At 34.1% G+C, this 20,039-nt stretch overlaps 2 protein-coding genes and 1 pseudogene across 3 annotated transcripts; 2 read left to right on the plus strand and 1 right to left on the minus strand.

Moving 5' to 3' along the window:
- Positions 1-2,179: 2,179 nt before the first annotated feature.
- Positions 2,180-4,086, minus strand: LOC129870933 (cation/H(+) antiporter 14-like; annotated as a pseudogene).
- Positions 4,087-8,931: 4,845 nt separating this feature from the next.
- LOC129871558 (uncharacterized) lies at positions 8,932-13,720 on the plus strand. 2 transcript variants are annotated; one of them, XM_055946503.1, is made up of 5 exons: positions 8,932-9,258; positions 10,934-10,974; positions 11,594-11,888; positions 13,086-13,410; positions 13,509-13,720. In XM_055946503.1, the coding sequence occupies exons 1-4, from the start codon at positions 9,207-9,209 to the stop codon at positions 13,370-13,372; spliced, it is 675 nt and encodes a 224-aa protein (XP_055802478.1). In that variant the 5' UTR covers positions 8,932-9,206; the 3' UTR covers positions 13,373-13,410; positions 13,509-13,720. The 2 variants fall into 2 exon arrangements, with proteins under 2 accessions (XP_055802478.1, XP_055802477.1); XM_055946502.1 differs by having other exon boundaries at positions 13,086-13,720.
- Positions 13,721-14,623: 903 nt separating this feature from the next.
- On the plus strand, positions 14,624-19,408 carry LOC129870409 (monogalactosyldiacylglycerol synthase 2, chloroplastic-like). The gene is made up of 8 exons (XM_055945194.1): positions 14,624-15,348; positions 16,447-16,619; positions 17,271-17,432; positions 17,656-17,797; positions 17,889-18,113; positions 18,227-18,289; positions 18,578-18,652; positions 18,755-19,408. Exons 1-8 carry the CDS (start codon positions 15,082-15,084, stop codon positions 19,013-19,015), a joined length of 1,368 nt encoding a protein of 455 aa, XP_055801169.1. The 5' UTR covers positions 14,624-15,081; the 3' UTR covers positions 19,016-19,408.
- Positions 19,409-20,039: the final 631 nt, after the last annotated feature.

Genomic DNA, 20,039 nt, shown 5'->3' on the forward strand with positions numbered 1-20,039 from the left:
AACCAAAAATACAAAAATTATATTGCTAAATATGAATTTCGTTGTTATACATTATTTATATATCCACTAAATTTTTTAAAAATATCTTATATATACGGAGAAGATTCGTATGAAGACTCGCCCCTAAATTTATACATCACCTCCCATTAATTATTGTCATTTTCCTTTTTTTTGTTAGTTAGTACTACTATTTAATAATTTATCACATCATATTGTGGGATGGAACGTTACACCCGTAATACACTACATAAAACATAAAAGGTTAATTAATTTGTGCACGTAAATATGGCTTTTAGAAATAATTAGTAGTTAGAAGGCAATATCATTAAATAGGATATTATGGTAGGAATTTTGACTATTTATCCTCATTAACGTATTAAAATATAATTCTCTCTTCATTAAATATTTAGTCTATATATTGAAGTATTTGTATTTTCAAAAATAACTAATATTAAGAATAAAATTAAAAAAATTTATCTTAAACTTCTAAAATAAAAAATAAATTAAAATAACTATTTTTAAAAATCACGATAAATAATTTGAAACAGGAAAATCATGAGCGATAGTAAAGTCAAGACGTTGTCTATAAGAGCGAAGGGACGAAAGCTAAGTCCGGCAAAGTGTTAAAATTTACTTTCCTTCTAATTTATGATTTACATTAATGGTATAATATTACTTTCTTTTAAATTTAGAAATATTCTAGAATATTCATTTTTTCTTATTAGGAATCTACATTAATTATATAATATTTAGTTTCCTTTTAGTTTAGTATCTATAAGAAAAACAATATATTTCTTAAATCTTTTTTTTAGCTCTTTATAAATAGAGATGCAGTCTTTTATTTTTAATGACTAGGTAGTGGTGGCCCTTGCCAATGTTGAAACAGTTTTCTTAGCTAAACGACATATATTATTATACATTTACACACAAATATTGCATGGTTGCTAAGTGTTACATTGTTTATATCCATGACTGCATTATTTGCATCATATTTACAAGCTATACTTAGGGGTGTACATGGACCGGGTTGGTTCGGATTTTTTACAAATTAAATCAAACCATTTGTGTCGGGTTATTAAATCTATAAACCAAACCAAACCAATAAAAGTCGGATTTTTCGATATCAATTTTTCTCGGGTTTTTCGGGTTTCTCGGGTTTTTTGGGTTTTTTCGGATTTTTTTGGGTTTCTCATAGTATCTAATAAAAAGCACAGAGCAATGCTTCTTAAAAAGAGTTCTAGTACAAAATATCAACATATAAGATGGAGGCACAACACTGTTTGAAGTTTTAACTTTATAATATAACTTTATAAAATAAGTTTTTTTTTGTATATTATTTAGATGAGCTACTCAAGTCCAAATCTAAATGTAAGAAAGAAAACAAAAATTATGAAAAAATTTTAAAAAATATTTATAAATTATATTTTAATAAATATTTTTATATATAACAAAATTTAAAAGTAGTATATTTATAATCGGGTTGGTTTGAGTTCGGTTTGACTTTTTTTAGTTAAAACCAAACCAACCCTATAATGGTCGGGTTTTTTTTTTCAAACACCAAACCAAGTCAAATCAAACCACTAGTCGGATTTTTTTTCGGTTTGATTCGGTTTGTCGGTTTGGTGCGGTTTATCGATTTCTCCTGTACAACCCTAGCTATACTATTTACGTATTGAAAATGATGGTGCAATTTTTGTTCCACAATCTTGTCTCTTTTTTTAGCTTCTTGGCACGATTTGGCAAAAAGTAGCTGCATAGTTGCAATAGTAACAATTGTTGGGGTTTGACTGTCAAAAATGAGGAAAAAAGAAGAGGATATATATAGATGGATAGGGCATATACAAGAGTTACCATATAATTTTAAAATAATTACTATCTCTATGACTGTATATGGGAATGTGTATATGAGATTGTGTATCTAGGACTATGCATGTATCTATAATTTTAATCTTTATGTATCTGAAGTAATTTTTGTTATGTGTCTTACGTATTTTAAGTCCTATGTATCTATTGTATCTTTAGCAGAGATACACTTCCAAAAGTCACAAAAATCAATGATATAAAGATATTTGGCCTTTTAAGAAAAATTCACATAATTTTTGTAATTTATCGTTACATTTGTTAACTTCTCCAAAGAAAGTGCAAGCTCTTTTTTTCTTCAATTACCCGGTGAGGCCAGGGTTGTGTTGTATTATTTGAGCAAAACAAGAGGATGGCAAGACCATACCTCTATTACAAAACAAAGGTAATTCTATCACCTTGAACATCAGGAGTTGTCTCAGAACAAAAACTTACAAAAAAATTGGCTTTATCATACCTAGTCGTAAGACTTGGCATTTGTCATAGCAAGGCGCTTTATGGAGTACCTGTTGGTTCACCATTCTTATTGCAGGGAAATTGGCTCCTACTGTTCCATCAATAGCCCATTGATTGTGGAACGGGATGATCACAATATTAACACCTCTGTCCACCGCGATTGTACATATGTCATCATGCATAGGTGCATACGGAACAATGGAGGTGAAGTGTTGCACGACCACAGAACCTTGATTTCTATGCACGAGAATGTTAAATGCATTGGATATATGTTGCTTTGCGTTTTCTATTATTATGAGTTGGCACCAGTAAAGCGGCTGCGCTGCCTTTGAGCTCCATTAAATTTAGAACGAACACTGCAATAGGTCTTCTTCTGGATGGATTGGACGCATCAAGAAGATTGACTATTCTCGGGACATTATCTTCGTTGTGAATACAAACTTGTACCGGAAGCTCACTGGTTGGATCCAAGTGTTGTATGCTATTTGTTCTGTAGCCTGAGTACCTTCTTGATGGATCATAGAGGTACCAAATTAAAGGTCTCACAATTCCTGTTATGCAACATTGTGATTAACAAAAGCGCATATGCTTCACTTGATATTACCTGTAGATAATCAAATAAGAGACATGTAAATAACTTGTATACTATTAGTGAATAGCGATTGAGTTTAACTTCTATACACTGACAATATAACAGATGGACTACAAATCGGTAACAGATAAAAAAATCACCGTTAATATAAAAATTGTTTGCATTGTCCTTTCAGTATATATATAACCATAGAAAAGAGAGGGAGATAAGTTGTGTACTCCAGTATCCTTTAAACCGATATAAAATGATGCCTCGATAATTCCTTTGCAACACATGATGAGAGCAAGAGGGACTGCATCTTTGAAGGAAACCCCGAAGTAAACTGCTGAAACAAGAGTGACAGCAAACTTACCTAAATAACCTAATAGGATCACTGCTTCGACGCCTAAAAAACCCTTTCCTCTTCCTAGGGAGAATATGTCCATTGACAAACCACTGATAGCAAACTTAGCAGGAAGCAGCAATCCAGCACATAAAATATCGATCTTGTAGACCATCGATGATCCCAAAGGCGATCCTCTAGTACAACTATGCCCAAAATAAAAGTACCAACAGCAGCAGGCTGTCCAATAGACTGGGCGACAAATCCACACATCAGAGCTAGCACGGCTATTATTAGAAATTGGCTTTCCTTCATAGCCCCTCTTTCCAGTATAGTCCTAGCAACATGTTTCATAAAATGGCTTTACAGCAAACGCGACTACTATCAGAAATATGCCTATCCATGCAATGGACAATACTCCATTCCACTTGGAATAACTTGATGATGCATCTATTGCTGTTAAAAAGCATGGAAGCAGCATATATACAATTGTCGTTAATCAAGGAGGCCAATGTAGCTATTCGATCAATTTCCGAATTTAAAATCTTAAGGTCACCAAGAAGGCTAGTGATCACAGGAAAGAATGAAGCAGAGTCAATTACGGCTAACAAAGGCAGAAATGCGTTGTCGCATCATCTATGACTGTCAAATAAGTTAATGCGTAACTGGCTAATCCTCCAAGTGCAAAAGGCATAGCAAAAGAGGAAACACCTATTAGCACCGCGTTTCTCCCCGCTCTTCTCAGCACTGCTGGATCTACTTGAACTCCAAGAACAAAAACATGAAACATGAAACCAACATCTGCAATTGTTTAAAGTACCAAACTGCGACGCCCATTTCGCCAAGCAGTCCGCATCCTGATTTTCCTCTCTAAAGATGTGTGTGATATGCATATTGTTTTGTTTCATCATATTGACAGTTCTCTGAATGACTTCCTGGAACTTACGATTGTTGGTCTTCTTCTCGATTAACATATTGCCAATTATCAACGAATCAAGTGCAAGCTCTATTGCTACAAAATAAATTCAACAAAGCATGTGGTAAGTAACTGGAGCCTCATGTGGGACTTTGCACCCTATTTTAAGAGCCAACTGCAGAAAGCTAGCTTCCAAAAGCTGCATTACTGATTACACTGATGCTGAGGATTGCAGTTCCAAAACTAATTCTCTCCAAAGGTTAGATTGTACAGAAGAGAGTGATTTCCACCTAGTTCATGAATATGTCCTATCTATAATGATACTTATTCATTAAATTATTTCTCTATTTGCAGGATTTAACTATGTCTTTAATTCTGTCAAGTAAACTTAAAATTTCTTCCAGTGAAGTAGAGAAAGTACGGTTTAACAGACAAAATATCAAGAAGCCCAAAAATATACTATAGGAATAGTTGCAGATTGAAGATAGTTGAATCCTTTAAGCAATTAGATTTACACTTAACACAAACTTTCCAAATGAACATGTTCACCAGAGTGAAACAAATACAGGAAAACACAGCTACCCACTTGAATATGACATGCTTAGCTCCAGGGGTGGAGCCAGGTAGTGTCGAGGGATTCATCTGAACCCTTTTGGCAAAATATTATATTATTTATACATGATTAGAATTATTTTTTATGTATATATATATTAGATGTTGAATCCTTTTAATTTCTTCTTGTGTTTTGAATCCCTTATAGAGCTAGAGCAGAGTTGAATGCCTGAATAGTCACTCAACTTATAGTAAGTGGCCGCTGTTAATGTATATAAACTTAATCTTAGTAATGTACATAACTATATAGGTAGCAGATTTATAGGAATCCCTCCTAATTGTAGAACATAAAGTTTTGTATTTATGCATTTCTCATCTAAGATCTCCCATTCGATTGATTACATGGTATTAGAAAAGGGCTTCATCTTGGCTGAGGTACGAAAGAGGTCTGAATTTTGAATCGGCCACTCTTAAAGTGGTCATTTTGTGTCACCGCAACCACAATAAGAGGTGGACTAACTTTTTCGGACGAACCAGTCTTAAAATGGGTCTTTTCTCATATATATTTCCTCAGCTAGCATTTTCTCGAGATATATTACATCAATGAAATCAAATTTAAAAACTCAAGTGTCAAAAATGCAGCATCTAGAAGTCCAAAGAAAATTCCACTTATTTGAAGAAACTTATCAAACACCTACGACACAACAAATATTTTTTTCATAGAGCTAAAATACCCAATTCTTGTCCAACAAAATCAAGTGAGAGCATCCACCATTCCAAAATAGGAGTAAACACAAGCTTCCAATGAGAGCATCCACCTCAACAAGAGACTTAATATAAACCACATTATCCCATATTAGAGCATGTTTCATTGATAGTGTCATTCTGGCAAGAAGAGCGAAAAAGGAACAATGTGACGAAAGTAGAGTGTACGAACACCTAACCCCCACCTTGGACCCTTACTATATAATACCCAATAGAGAAGAGAAACTTCTCTTTCACAATGTGACGAGAGTGCTATTCATGTTCTCAATCTTCTTGAAGTTGTATGTTTTATCTAGGGTTTTGACAAAAGAACAAATTGCAGTATGTGATTGTTGATGAATGGTGCAATGGAAAATCCTCCATCAAATTTTCTATCATATAGGAAAGACCAAGATTTTAACAGCCCAAAAAACGTAGAAACAACTGAGTTAAAATCAAAGTAGATTAGAATTTAAACAAACAATCAAAACATAACCCAGCTATCACCAATACACAAATAAAATGCTCAAAAGAAACTTCTTTCGATTAAATCCCATTACACGTTCTCTTTCCTGACGAACATAAAATTTTAGACTTTCATCAATGGCGTCGAATGATCCACTCTAGATCTTACTCACCTCAACTGCTCAAGATCATGAGGAAGTTGAAGGGCAACCAGTAAATTGACATGACAGAAATGCATTACTGAGCTTTAAATTCTCTTTTCGCAAAACCTTTCTCTATTCATTGTATACTTCTTAATACCATTTTTGGATGAGTACATGCATGTGCAAAGTAATTAACAAAGAGATAAAGGCATAAGAAATTTTGCAGCAGCGTTCATTAAATGAAATTCTTTATACTTCAATTATAGTCCTCTTATGAAAAATATGATCTAAGATATTGAAATAGGATGACGAAAAATATAAAAGCAGAAATCTTACCTGTTAGATATAAATACAACATCGCTAGAACAAAATTAAAAATTTCTGGAAAAAAATCAAAAATAAAAGTGATATATAAAATGAAAAATTCAAAGTGATATTACGAGTGAAACAAAATATAGGCACTAAAGTATAAATGTTGTAGTCAACATCAACAAGTGAAAAATCATTTGGGAATCAACATATTCTTCATTCTTAATTTCTTTGTAGTTTTTTTTTTCTTTCCAACAATAAATATAAATATTATATACAACGTTTTAATAGAAATTGATTTCAATTGTGACAGTATATTATTACTTTTTGAATTTCCCCTTCCAAAAAAATCTTTGACTTCAATATATTATTTGTATTTATGATTTGATATAAATATTGAATAAATTTTATGGCTAAGGTTTATATATATATATATATATAAAAGATAGGATATGGTTTTGTTGTCATATTAATTATGTAAAAGAGACAATGAACTAGTTGGGCGAATTAATAAGGTTGGGAATATGCTATCAATGGCTGATCACTAGTCATTATATTGTGGGTGTTGGTAATACATGTCAATATCTTCTCTATGACGAGGCCTACAAGGGGGTTGGGCGGGGTGGTCTGGATCGAAATTATGATCGTATGTAATACTTGTTTGGTGGACCTAATTAGTTAAGAAATAAAGTTACATTCGTATTATCAACTATAATTTTTGATATGATCATGACAAATAATATTAAAGTCAAGGTCATATGTTAGATAACGCCAACATCCTGTCTATAATAAGATTCACAAAGGAGATGATAATTTATATATCTAAAAGATATAATATAATTATACCTAAAAATACATTTTTTTTAGTTTTTCAAAAAAAAAAACATACCTCAAATGATCTAGAAGAAATTTTCCATGTCAAAATTTTCTGCATCGCAAAAATGAAAAAAAGAAAAGAGAAAGACAAGAAGTGAAAATTTATGCAAAGATTCAATAATGCCACGTGTTAGACTTGTATCTTTTAGGTATGTATAATTCTAATTTATTTAATAATATGAACAAAGAGATCTATAAGGATAATTGAGTTGGTTGAACAGATGATCTCTCTTAAATGAGCATGTTTTTTCAATCGAATTTACCGTGCGTACTAAATAAAGAGTCACTCATTCAATATACTACATGTTTTCTCGATCGAGCTCATCGTGCTATTTGTTTACCATATTTGAAGGTTCAATAATAAGCTTTGCCCATATACCCACACCCAACCATTTCTGTTTATCAAATTTGATTGTTTATGTGCATTTTTTATATGGGATTGGAAATTGTTTTGGTCTTCTTGATGAAGCACAAATTCTACACAAGTCCAATCCTTTATGTTCTATGAAACAAGATAAATAAAATTTATCATGTGAATTTAATTATCTACTATTATTGTGATTATGAATTATTTTTAGGAGAAGGCTCTATAAATTAGTTTTAGGATCTGAAATTTAATATCACAATTCCGAAAACATTACTAATATAAAAGTAGGAAATATGAGCATTCTCGTGACTTTGATTAGTTATTTTGATTCAGATTATGATCTTTTGACGTAAAATTATTTTCATAAGGACACGTGTCTTTCCAATTATGGAATAGTTCCACATATATTAGTAAAATTCATTCCACAAGGCCTAATGAAATGGTACAAATTTATTTAGGGACAATTTCAACTATATAAAAAAAAAACTAATTAGTTTACAACAAATATATCTATATTTTATTTACATAAAACATATACAGTGATTATACACTGACTATACATCATATACAACGAATATACATTATAATACACTCAAAAATTAAATATAGCTTGACTATACATGAAATATACACTGACTATACATGCCTATACAGCAAATGACTATTTTTTTGATAATTATTTTGATCGAATGGCCACTGGATGTAATTTGTCCATTTATTTACGCTTACGAGGAGTCTCATGTTTGAGCTTTAGGGAATTAAGTCCTCTTGGATAAGAAGTGTTAAAGCCTTTCATAATGAGCTTTTTAGGGTAGAATCTGTATTAATCTTGCTAGTAGATTCCCACGCCGAATAATTAGAGAAAATACAAACCAAATAGGCCCAAGCTGAAGTTCTTCTCCTGCTAATGGGCCGATCCATATCACTAATCCTTTTCACCTCATATCCTATATGCACAGTTTTTTTGAGTCGAGAATTTATTGAAAATAGTTTTTCTATTTATAAAAATAATATAAAATTCGCATACATCTTGTTCTTTTCATACCCTATTTATGAATTATACTGATTATGTTGTTGCTATTATTCTAGACTATATGCATGGTGTCATTTAATGCACAATCACCTTATTAAGAAAATCACATCCTTAATAATTGAACTTTTTGACACCATTGTTGCAAATTTGAATATGAAAATTGAATTAAAATCAATTAAATAGTATGAAAATTGAATCAAAATTGAACTTCCCCAAACAAAAACGTTAGATTTTTTTTCAAGTAAAATACATATTTAAAAGCAAGAAAATTTTTTAACTTCAAAATGTATAACCAATCGAGCGCAGCGACACGTCTATCCTCTTTCTCTTCCTATGTCTTTTTTGTGAATTTATATATGTCGTACCATCGTGTCCTTGCTCTACGGCCCCTCCTTTACCCCCACGCCCACGCCATTTTTTTTTTCCAAAGAACCCATTTTTCCCAAATCAAGCTTTTTAACTACCCAAAACCCCTAGAAATTTATTGGCTTAATAGCCATTGATTTTGTGTAAATTTTTAATCTTGTACATTTTACATGAAATTGGCTTTGTGGGTGTGTGTGTAAAACATATGGGGAAGAGAAAGAGAAGAGGTGATCTCAATAAGACTCATTCTCCTACTGGTAAAAATTGGTTCTTGCTTAAAAATGTTTCTTCCTTTTTGTGTTTTTATTTTCTTGCTTAAAATGTTCACTCTGTTGTTTTATTTTGTTGATTCTTTTGCTTGTTGTAATGATGCAATGATACGAGTGGCGGAGTCACTATTTTCAGTAAGGGTGTTGTTCAAGATATGAAAAGTAAACACACGAAGAAATGAAGAAACCAAAGGGGTTTAACATCTACTCTGTTGTCTTATATATAGTTTAATTTTGTGTCGAAGGGGGTTCAGATGAACCCGTTGTCTTATATATAGTTTAATTTTGTGTCGAAGGGGGTTCAGATGAACCCGTTGGCCCTACCTGGCTCTGCCCCTGATTATGTTGCTCCAAAAAGGTGTTTAGAGTGGGGGATGGGGAGGGGAGGGGAGGGGTGGCGAGGGGAGGAAGAAATTATAGCTTCTTAATTGAGAAATTGCTAGTTTAATAGAATAGTTATTAATGTCTAAAACTAGAGTTTCATTAATTTAATGTGCTGGGAAGTGTAAGATGTTTTCTAGTGGTCAAATCCCAGCGGAGGCAAAACAGTAGGTGATTTCTACCTATTTGGCCAAGGTTAGGTGGATAGAATTATTCGGTACCTGTGTGTTGGTGGGAGGTAGCAGGTTTTTCGTGGAATTAATTGAGGGGCATACAAGCTAGCCCGGATACCATAGTTATATATATAAAAAAGAAGGTATTGGGACGTTTTCTTTAGTTGACAGCTTGCTGACAAGTAACAATATATCCAGTGAAATTCCACAAGTGAAGTTTAGGGATGGTAGAATGTATGCAGACCTTACCACTTCCTCGTGGATGTAGAGAGCCTGTTTCTGTCAAGTAAAGATTGCTTCTTCTTTTTCTTCTTGGTGGCGAGCAATTCATTTTATCCAACAGCATATGTCTTTTAAATTGCTTGTAGTTGATTAGTTATGAGAAATTCACTTCACTCTTTTGGAATCAGAAAATAATATGTTCTCCATTGATTGGATTTCCTTACTTTTAGTATATGATATAGGATATCTAAGCACAGCTGAACATGACCTCACAGCGAACTTAGCACTGTCTGTGTATGACCTTCAACTGTCAAGGGATCACTTCTCCATACTCCTAACAATTTTCTCGAGGCTTCTTTTCCTTCTGCTTCGTATTAACTTGGTTCCCAACTATGATTTTTAACACATGCCATGTACATCGCCTTCTTTTGTACGTATACGGAAGATGGTCTGATGGAACCTTGAACTTTCGTTTGATATTATCCCATGCCATTTTCCTGTACCATCTACCCAAGGTATTGCTGCTTTCACACACCACAAAACTCTGATTATTTTGCCATATATTTAAGTGTAGCTGTGCTAAGTTAATTTCTTCTATTTGAATAGAATGCTTTCTAGAAGAAGCTCGCCATCGTTACAATGGCAGTTCTTTTCGTGTGAGAAATTCTTAGAAGCATGACATACAAATTCTAGGATGGTTTTTGTTCATTCAGTATTGGTTCGAGTTCAACTCACAATCCCCCTACTCCCAATCAACACCAACACATACATACAAAATGAAAAAATGTTTGTGATAGATATTCACTGTGCTTGCATAGTTAGTTTCCTTGAGAAATGACAGTCGAATACTTGAATCGTAATTCGAAGCTTTATTCATGTCGCTGCAGACCAGCTGCCTTCACCTGGGATGGATGCATTGTCGAGACAGGTTAGCTTTCTTTCCTGTCGTGCAGTGGTAGTTAAATATTTCCGCTAGTTTTACTTTGTGGTTCAATCTTCAAAGTTACTCTGCTTACACATAACGCATCTGCACCTGTTGCATTTTTGGGTATTATCTAAAATGGTGGAGCTAAATATATATTAGCTCAATTCATAGCTGATGCTGTATTCTCTACAAATATTGATGAACTAGGATTAATTGACATAGCTATTAACATTGTGAGTTGATATCTACCATCATCTATTGTTTATTGTGTCTCTGTAATCACACTATTTTGTTGTTTTTACTGCTGCTTTTCTTATTAGTTGCTATGTTTTCTTCATTGTCATTTTTCCTTTTCATTACTACTTTGATTTGCTGCACTTGAGTTGAGGGTCCTTCGGAAACAGCCTCTCTACCTCCATGAGGTAGGGGTAAGGTCTGCATACACTCTACCCTCCCCAAATGTTGTTGTATTAATGCTGTGAGATTTCCACCTTAAAGTTATAATAGGAGGTGGTCTTCATGTACAAAATCGGGAGGGGAAAGGGTTTCAAGCACTAACTGATTTGGAATTACGATGTTCTTGCTTATCCTTCTTAGATCTTTTCTTGTATTAATTGAGCAGACCTCTCATCAAGTTGATTTCTGTGCAACAAAGTCTTTCTCATCGATTATGGATATCATAGATGATTCTTCAAAGGTAACACAATGCCAACAATCATCTATTGTTCACCGTCGAAATATTGACCCGGCAATGTGTTCAAAGCATCCTCATCACTACTATGGGCTCCATTATACTCGGCGGAGGTCTGCTAATGCTGAGGCATCAACTTCCCGTGGTGGGGCGACTCCTTTTTATGATGAGAAGATGTCTGTAAAGCCAGCTAGTAAATGCAACGCAGATTCTGGACATGACACAGGTGCAACTTATTTCCTTATCTTTTTCCACATACATCTCGTGCAAATCCTTAGTAGTTGCACAAGGATCTTGGTCTCTTTTGGAGGCCACGTTCTTGTTTTGCCATCAAATGTAAGATAGTTCAAATAGAAATTAAACGTGGCCTTGTAAATCAAATTTCTCGTTCTTTTTGTATCAGTCTTTAGTGATTCTCTTCTCTTTCTTTTGAATCTACTTGGTTGAATACATAGACGACCCCCTAAACGGCTGAACCGGGCAAAACAATTCATTTAGACACCCATTAGGGTCCCAACCTATTGAATGGTTTATGTTATAAAAAATGTTTCTATTGATCACTTATCTTACAATTCTAAACAAACTAAGGTGCATGAATGTTACTCGTTCTTGGTGTGACAAATAAAACCAATGAGCAAAAGAAAAAATATTCATGACATGAAGAGAGACAGAGAGAGGGGTTGAAATGAAGAATTCCGGTAAAGCTCCATTTTCTGGCAACTCCATTTTTTTACGGGGAGGAGGACGAAGAAGAGGAGTTGGAAAAAATGGCCAGAAATCAGTTTCTCCTGTGAAAGATCCAATTTTTCTGCAAAACACACTCAATTTGGGCGGGAGACACGTGACCTGCCTTGTCATCAAGGCATGTTCAATAGGCACATTCTCGACAACATAAGGTGTCACCTAGGGCCTCTAGATTAGTTGTCTAAATGAAAAAACGAAAAAATGTTTGAACAAGTTCAAGTGGTCGTTCATGTATTAAGCCAATCCATTTTAAATAGTGTTGTCAAAGGCTCCCTCAAGTCCTAAAGCGAGGCTCAAAATGTGTTGAGCGGTTCGCCTCACTTAATGTGCGCTTCAGTGTCATCATCAATCTTCTAAGACATACTTTTCTTTGCCAACGAGCCTCTTCTGAAGAGGTGACGTTAAACAACTGATATTTCACTTTATTGTAAAAAAAATTCAATTTCTTTGTTTATGTATTTGTCATTGATGCTTAAAATTATTAGTCTTGGACTAACCATATATATTTGTATTTTTTCACCCTTTGCGCCTTCTTTCATTAAAACTCACACTTTATTTCCTCTTTGCGATTAAAGCCCCAACGGATTACTCTTTTTGCTTTTGATAACACTGCACTTAAAGGGCATCTTTGATATTATTTTCAGCCTTCTCACTTGACTTCCTTTGCATTTTATTTCAGAGAGTAAGCAGAGTGAACTTCACAAACCAGAAAGTGTTGGCACCGAACCCAGTTTACTGGCAACAAATGCAACATCTTCCAATGTCACGAAGCTGTTTTGCGGATTATGTCAGAAGCCTTTGAGAAAGAAACGTTATATACTTGATAGCAACATATCTTCCAGCGAGCCCTCTGTTGTGGCAGTTTTAGTTTGTGGTCATCTTTACCATGCTGATTGTTTGGAGGAAAGAACACATCATGAATATGTAACTGATCCACCCTGCCCGATCTGTCGTGGCATCAATTGAGTAGGTTTGCTTTTGTACCTGAATGTAGATAATCTCAGGTGCGGATTCTGGATTTGAAAAGCTCCGAGTTGTGTAGACATGTATACATGTCTTAAAATCTCGATATAATGTAACTATATGTTATGTTTATATATAGTTCGAGTCAAAGGCAGTGGATGCGCGTCTGCCGCGCGTTTAATCGTTTGGATACCAGATGTATTGAGAGGGAAATGTAGCTTACAAGAGGCATCAAGAATCAGTTAGCTTTCTGTATAAACTTTTCAGTGTTTTCTTTGTAAAGTATTATTCTAGCTCTAGTTCAGACTTTAAATAAGACATTAGTGTATGACAAATTGATGGATTATACCATCTTAAACTCTTGTTTGGTATGAGGGATAAGGGATAACTAATTTGAGATTTGATTTTAGGATGAATTTATCTTATGTTTGGTTGAAATAAAATCACGGGATAACTTATTTCGAGATTCTAGTTCTATTTTTAATCCCACATTACTATTTCCGGAATAACTTGTTCCTTTACTAAACGAGTCGTTTGGTACACAAGATAAAGTGAGATATTTCAAAATTAAGTTTGAGATTAAAATTATATTTTGTAATTTATACCTTCAACCAAATAGAGTATAAATTTAATCGCAACATTCATCTTTGATATTTCATTTTATCTCTTTCAACTTGAAATTATTTTATTTCACCTTCCTAAAATAGCTTTATTTGCGAATCAAATGACTCCTAAATATAATAAGATATAAATTTGTGGCAACAGACAACACCCTGCGTAACACATTTGTGACATTCTGTTATTTTCTACTATTTTAACTTCTTTCTAAATAAGGTAATCTTTAAAGTTTAACGTTAATTTTTAATTTTTGAAATTCAAAAAGGTACCTTTCTTATTTAGGACTAAAATACAACTCACTAAACTTGGCAATGGCCCATGAAAACTATATACTAATGTCATATAAGAAAAAAATAATTATTTCATTGAAAAATGTCTGCACACATCTGTCAATGACAAATGGAAGGACCACCAACTTGCATGGGCTAAACAACTCAACATTTAGATACCTTAATTTGATTTCAACTAATAATAAAATACTTTATTTTATTTTTGTTGTGTTTCGTAAATACATATCAATATTAAAAATGTATAGATAATCATTTAATAAATTAAAATATCTAAAGATGTATATTCAAAATTAAAGTGTTCACGTATTAGCAGATGCCAAATTTGAGAGTTTTTTTTACGTATTATATGTCAACAAATTCCTCGACACACTGCCACCAAATATAGTACATCTAAAAATAGCACCATTCTCAACATATCTCTCTCTTCTCTGTCCTTTCATCTTCTCTTATTAATAGAAAGCCAAAAAAAATAAAACTAACCCCATTTCTCCATACTTGCAACTCTCTGAAAATCTTTTAAAGGGTGTCCCATTCTTCCATTTTCTTGAAATTTTGTAAACCCTTTGTGTTTTTATAGCCATTTTCTCTTTTCTTAATCCCCAACTCTTTGATCTTGTCGGAAAAAAAACCCCATTTTCTGGCAGGTCAAAGGGAGTGGTGGATTCATTATTTTCTTGAGAATTTGAAATCTTTATGTGGGTGGGTGTTTAAATTTGATATACATTTTCCAAAAAGTGGAAAAAGATTTGAACTTTTTACCAAATATAGAGATTTCAAGAATTGGAACATTAGAGAAAAGGGGAAATGGTGACTGAGGTGATTCCGGTGAGGAATCCGATAAGCACTGTGTTAGAGAGAGTTGGAGTTTATGGGTTTGTACGGAACAGCAGTACCACAAAGAGGTGTAATATTGAATTTCAAGATGAAAATGATACAATGGAAATGGTGCAACTTGGTGCTGAAAGAACCAAAAATGTGCTTATTTTGATGAGTGATACAGGGGGTGGACATAGGGCTTCAGCTGAGGCGATTCGCGATGCTTTCCATTTGGAATTTGGGGATGAGTATAATGTAAAGATTTAATCTTTCTGGTTTTCTAGATATTTGAATATGAATTGATTGCTGCATTTTGTTTTGGAATTGTGAATCCCCTTGCTTAGATATTCTATGTCGATTCATGTTGTCCTATGTGCATTGTTGATTCATTTGTCATATTGAGGAATTGAATTTCCAATGATAAATGCCAAGTTCTTTTCATTGAAGTTTTGATTAGTTCTTGAAAGTTAAGGATATTTCAATGTTAAGTATAATGTAAAGTTATTATATTTCTGGTTTTCTAGCTAATTGATCTGAATTGTACTTTTTGTTACATTTCTTACCTTTGGAATTGTGAATCCCATGAATCCCCTTGCTTAGAAATTCCATGTCGATTTGTGTTGTCCTATGTGTTGTTGAGTCATATGTCATATTGAGGTATTGAATTTCCAATGATAAAGGCCAAGTTCTTTTCTTTTGAAGTTTTGATTAGTTCTTGAAATTTAAGGATATTACAATGTAAAGTTGTTATCTTTCTGGTTTTCTAGCTATTTGATCTGAATTGCTCTTTTTGTTGCATTGTTTTAGTTTGGAATTGTGAATCCCATTTATCCCCTTGCTTCGAAATTCCATGTCGATTCGTGTTGTCCTATGTGCATTATTGAGTCATTTGTCATATTGAGGTATTGAATTTCCAATCATAAATCCCAAGTTTTTCTCTTTGAAGTTTTGATTGGTTCTTGCCTTCTTGAAAGTTTAAGGATATTATAATATGTAATATAGGTTTATCTTTTTGGTTTTCTAGCTATTTGATCTGAATTTCTCTTTTTATTGCTTTTGTTTTTTGGAATTGTGAATCCCTGAATTACCCTTGCTTAGAGATTCAATGTTGATTAGTGTTGTCAGATCTACCTAAAAATTGTGTTTCTGTGCGTTGATCTACATAATTCTCATGTTTATGGAGATCCCATCTGGTTAAATACTTCTCCGGATATAATTTTTTACTTGTTAAGTTTAACAATTTAGTTACTGGTTTTTCTCCCCATGATATAATATGCCTAATGAAGTCTTTATTGGATGTACCACATATTCATATGTCAATTTGGTAATGTCAGATGTGTTCAATTGTTGTAGATTTTCGTAAAAGATGTTTGGAAGGAATACACTGGATGGCCATTGAACACCATGGAACAGCAATACAAGTTCATGGTTAAACATGTGCAGCTTTGGAGGGTTGCATTTCATGGCACGTCCCCTCGTTGGATACATTCAGCCTATCTTGCTGCCATTGCCGCCTTCTACGCCAAGTATAGTTCCTTCTTTGTTTTTAAAGCTATGGATGTTTGATACTTCCTATGGTCAATGACATTCCCTCCGTTCCAATTTGTTTGTCTGGTTTTGACTTGACACAAAGTTTAAGAAAGTAAAGAAGCTTGTAGTTTCAAACAAAAGATATGTAGAATGTACCAAAATGTCCTTTAATCTTGTGATCTTAAACATGCCACGTGAAAAATCAGAATTAAAGAGTTGCCAGATGTTCTTTCTGAAATAGACTCGAGACAAATAAATTGAAATGGAGGGAGTATACTTTAGCGTAATAACCTGACTTATGTTATTTTCTAAGTGATTTTCCTTTGATACTCCTTGATATGCCAGCTAGGTTAGCGCACCATAAATTCAGCATTTTCAATTATAGTACTGTGTTTTGAATGCATTTAACAGTCTTTAATCATTTCTTTAATGCTTCATATCTTATCATTTTGTCAATAGCGACTTGTCTCGTTTGTTTTTTACACATATATTAAAAAAGATTTCTGACCTGGTTGCTTAAGTTTTACACGAAAGTGGACTTTCTTAATGTTATCAAAGATATGGGATCAATATAGTATTCGTAAAAAATTGAATGAATCGTCTTAAATTTATTTTAAATTTCCAAGTATCGATTTGTGAAAATGAAGGGAGGTGGAAGCTGGCCTGATGGAGTACAAGCCAGACATAATTATTAGTGTTCATCCTCTTATGCAACACATTCCTTTGTGGGTTCTAAAATGGCAAGGTCTACAAAAGAAAGTAATATTTGTCACGGTTATTACGGACCTCAGTACTTGCCACCGTACATGGTAAGTTACCAAGTGCTAACTTTGGAATTTGAATATATCTAGTACTTTAATGCTATGCTGCTCGGACTCTTCAAAAATGCTGTCAGGTGCATGTTGGATCATCCAAAAGTAGTGCATTTTTGGAGGATCTGACATGGGTACGACGACATTTTTGGAGAGTCCGGACAATATAGCTTTCATGTCAAATATGTCAGTTTAACCGGTATCCTCTTTTGAACGATAGGTTTCATCCTGGGGTCAATCGATTGTACTGCCCCGCTGAGGAGGTAGCAAAGAGGGCTTTATTTGATGGATTGGATGCATCTCAAACACGCGTTTTCGGGTTGCCTATTCGTCCATCTTTTTGTAGAGCAATTTTTACCAAGGTGAATATTCCGTCAATTTACAAAAGAATTACACTCGTTCGAATCCATGTTTCATTTTTTTTTCTTATTGTTTTCTCAATACTTGCTATAGGATGACCTCAGAGTAGAGCTAGAGATGGATCCCACGTTGCCTGCAGTGTTGCTGATGGGTGGGGGTGAAGGGATGGGACCGGTGAAAAAAACTGCAAAGGCTCTTGGAGAAGCTCTTTTCGATAAAGAAATGGAGAAACCTATCGGTCAAATGGTTGTCATATGTGGACGTAATGAAGAGCTAGTGTCCACATTACAATCACTTGAATGGAACATCCCGGTCAAGGTAAAACAGAACCAGATGCTTGGAGTATGAACTCGATTTACAGAATTACCTTAATACACCTCAACTTTACTGACAATCTTTTTTTTTGAATATTTTTTCTTCTCACTATCTAGATTAAAGGATTTCAGAAACAGATGGAGAAGTGGATGGGCGTTTGCGACTGCATTATCACAAAGGTATATATGTCAATGCACTCCTATTTTAGCATTGCCGCGCTGCAGGGGCGGAGCTAATGCTTCAATTACTACGGCTTTAGCCGAACTCGATAGTTTTGGTCCAAACTCTGTATTTGTACTAAAAATCCATTGAATATACAATTATTGATTTTGAACCCAATAACTTGGAAGGGACTAGAATTCCGGACCCATAAGCTTCAAATTTTGGCTCTGTATTTGCTGCCGTGTATTGTTTTTTGTGCATTGTTCACAATGTGGGAGTAAAGATTCAGTTATTTTCACCTGTAGGCTGGACCAGGTACAATTGCAGAAGCACTAATCAGAGGGCTGCCAATTATTCTCAATGACTACATTCCCGGACAAGTTAGTGAAATCAAAATGTTGATTATTCGATTGACAGCTATCGTAGTATAGCTGCTGTTATGACTGTGTTTACTGATTTACTTTTTCATTGTGTATTTGCAGGAAAAAGGAAATGTTCCATACGTGGTGGACAATGGAGCTGGTGTTTTCACACGAAGCCCCAAAGAAACAGCTCGAATTGTTGCAGAGTGGTTTAGCACAAAGGCAGATGAACGCAAAACTATATCTGAGAATGCACTAAAACTTGCACAACCCGATGCAGTTTTTGACATCGTGAAGGACATCCACGAGCTCGCATGCCAGAGGGGTCCTCTTGCCAACATTCCTTACGCATTCACGTCTTCATTTTCAAGCTTAATTTAAACCAGATACATAGATTCTGTTTTTTTTCTTTTTTACTACAAGGTCTAAGATTTGTTCTAGTAGGATATTATGTCAGTTAGGTTCAATGATCTAATTCTTTGGCCATAAACGCTTGGCGCACTCATTGTAATCTTTAGATTTTCTAGACAAATTCCGATTCTTGGTTAGTCGGGAGAAATTTAAAACGAGAATGAGAATGAGAACGAGAACGATGGAGCTGTGATAAAAATGCAGATATTGGGAGAAGTTTCTTATGTTTTGGAGTGTTGAAACCATTCTTCTTTAGTATTAAGATTACTTGTCTTGGAGAACCTGTATGAGGTTGCTTCAAAATTGAAGAAATTTCACTTGTACAGCAAATTTGATTTGTATTGAATATATTGCTTAGTTTTTTTTTTTTCCGAGACCACTTGTAGGATTAAACTATGTTGTTGTTGTTGATTACATAAACAACCATTCAAACTTGACCTTGGTTGACAAGTAAGTACTCCATCTTTGAGAGTGCACATCCAGACACCTCAATTTGGTTTCAGTTGTCAGCTAAACACTGCAACTCGTCATTACTGTGTCTCATGGCCACCTAATTGACACAAATTTTGGAGGTGTCTAAATGATTTTTTTTGTAAGTTGGAGTGTTCAATTGACACAACGTAGCTCATGTGAAAATGTCCTTTAATCTTGCACGTTGACAGAATGATGGACACTCATAACTCTCTCATTTCCGGTGATCTCGCTACAGATTACTAGCGCATTTCTAGACTAAGACTACAACATTGAAGAAACAAGCTCACTCTTAATTCCAGGAATTAGAGGAAGGCGTTCTGTGCGGTAGTGATGTTAGAAGTTTTCAGTTTTCTTTCTCTCTTCTCTTCTCTTGCAGTTGGCGGTCAGCCGTAAGTATAGATAGATAGAACTGTCAGTGTCAAAGAGATACTTCTATTAAACTCTTCTTTACATGCAAATAATGTCATGTGAAAAATTGAAATTAAAGAGTTGACAAAAAAGTAAAGATATATATTTTTGA

This window comes from Solanum dulcamara, chromosome 10, assembly GCF_947179165.1.
Source record: "Solanum dulcamara chromosome 10, daSolDulc1.2, whole genome shotgun sequence".
Classification (NCBI taxonomy): Eukaryota; Viridiplantae; Streptophyta; class Magnoliopsida; order Solanales; family Solanaceae; genus Solanum; species Solanum dulcamara.

Bases quoted from the DNA above. Each gene is read 5' to 3' on its own strand.
- LOC129871558 (XM_055946502.1), top strand. From the start codon at position 9,207: ATGGGGAAGAGAAAGAGAAGAGGTGATCTCAATAAGACTCATTCTCCT. The intron at 9,259-10,933 runs GTAAAAATTGGT...ATGTCGCTGCAG, and splicing joins TAAGACTCATTCTCCTACTG to ACCAGCTGCCTTCACCTGGG. The intron at 10,975-11,593 runs GTTAGCTTTCTT...TTAATTGAGCAG, and splicing joins TGGATGCATTGTCGAGACAG to ACCTCTCATCAAGTTGATTT.
- LOC129870409 (XM_055945194.1), top strand. From the start codon at position 15,082: ATGGTGACTGAGGTGATTCCGGTGAGGAATCCGATAAGCACTGTGTTA. The intron at 18,290-18,577 runs GTATATATGTCA...TTTCACCTGTAG, and splicing joins GCGACTGCATTATCACAAAG to GCTGGACCAGGTACAATTGC. The intron at 18,653-18,754 runs GTTAGTGAAATC...GTGTATTTGCAG, and splicing joins ATGACTACATTCCCGGACAA to GAAAAAGGAAATGTTCCATA.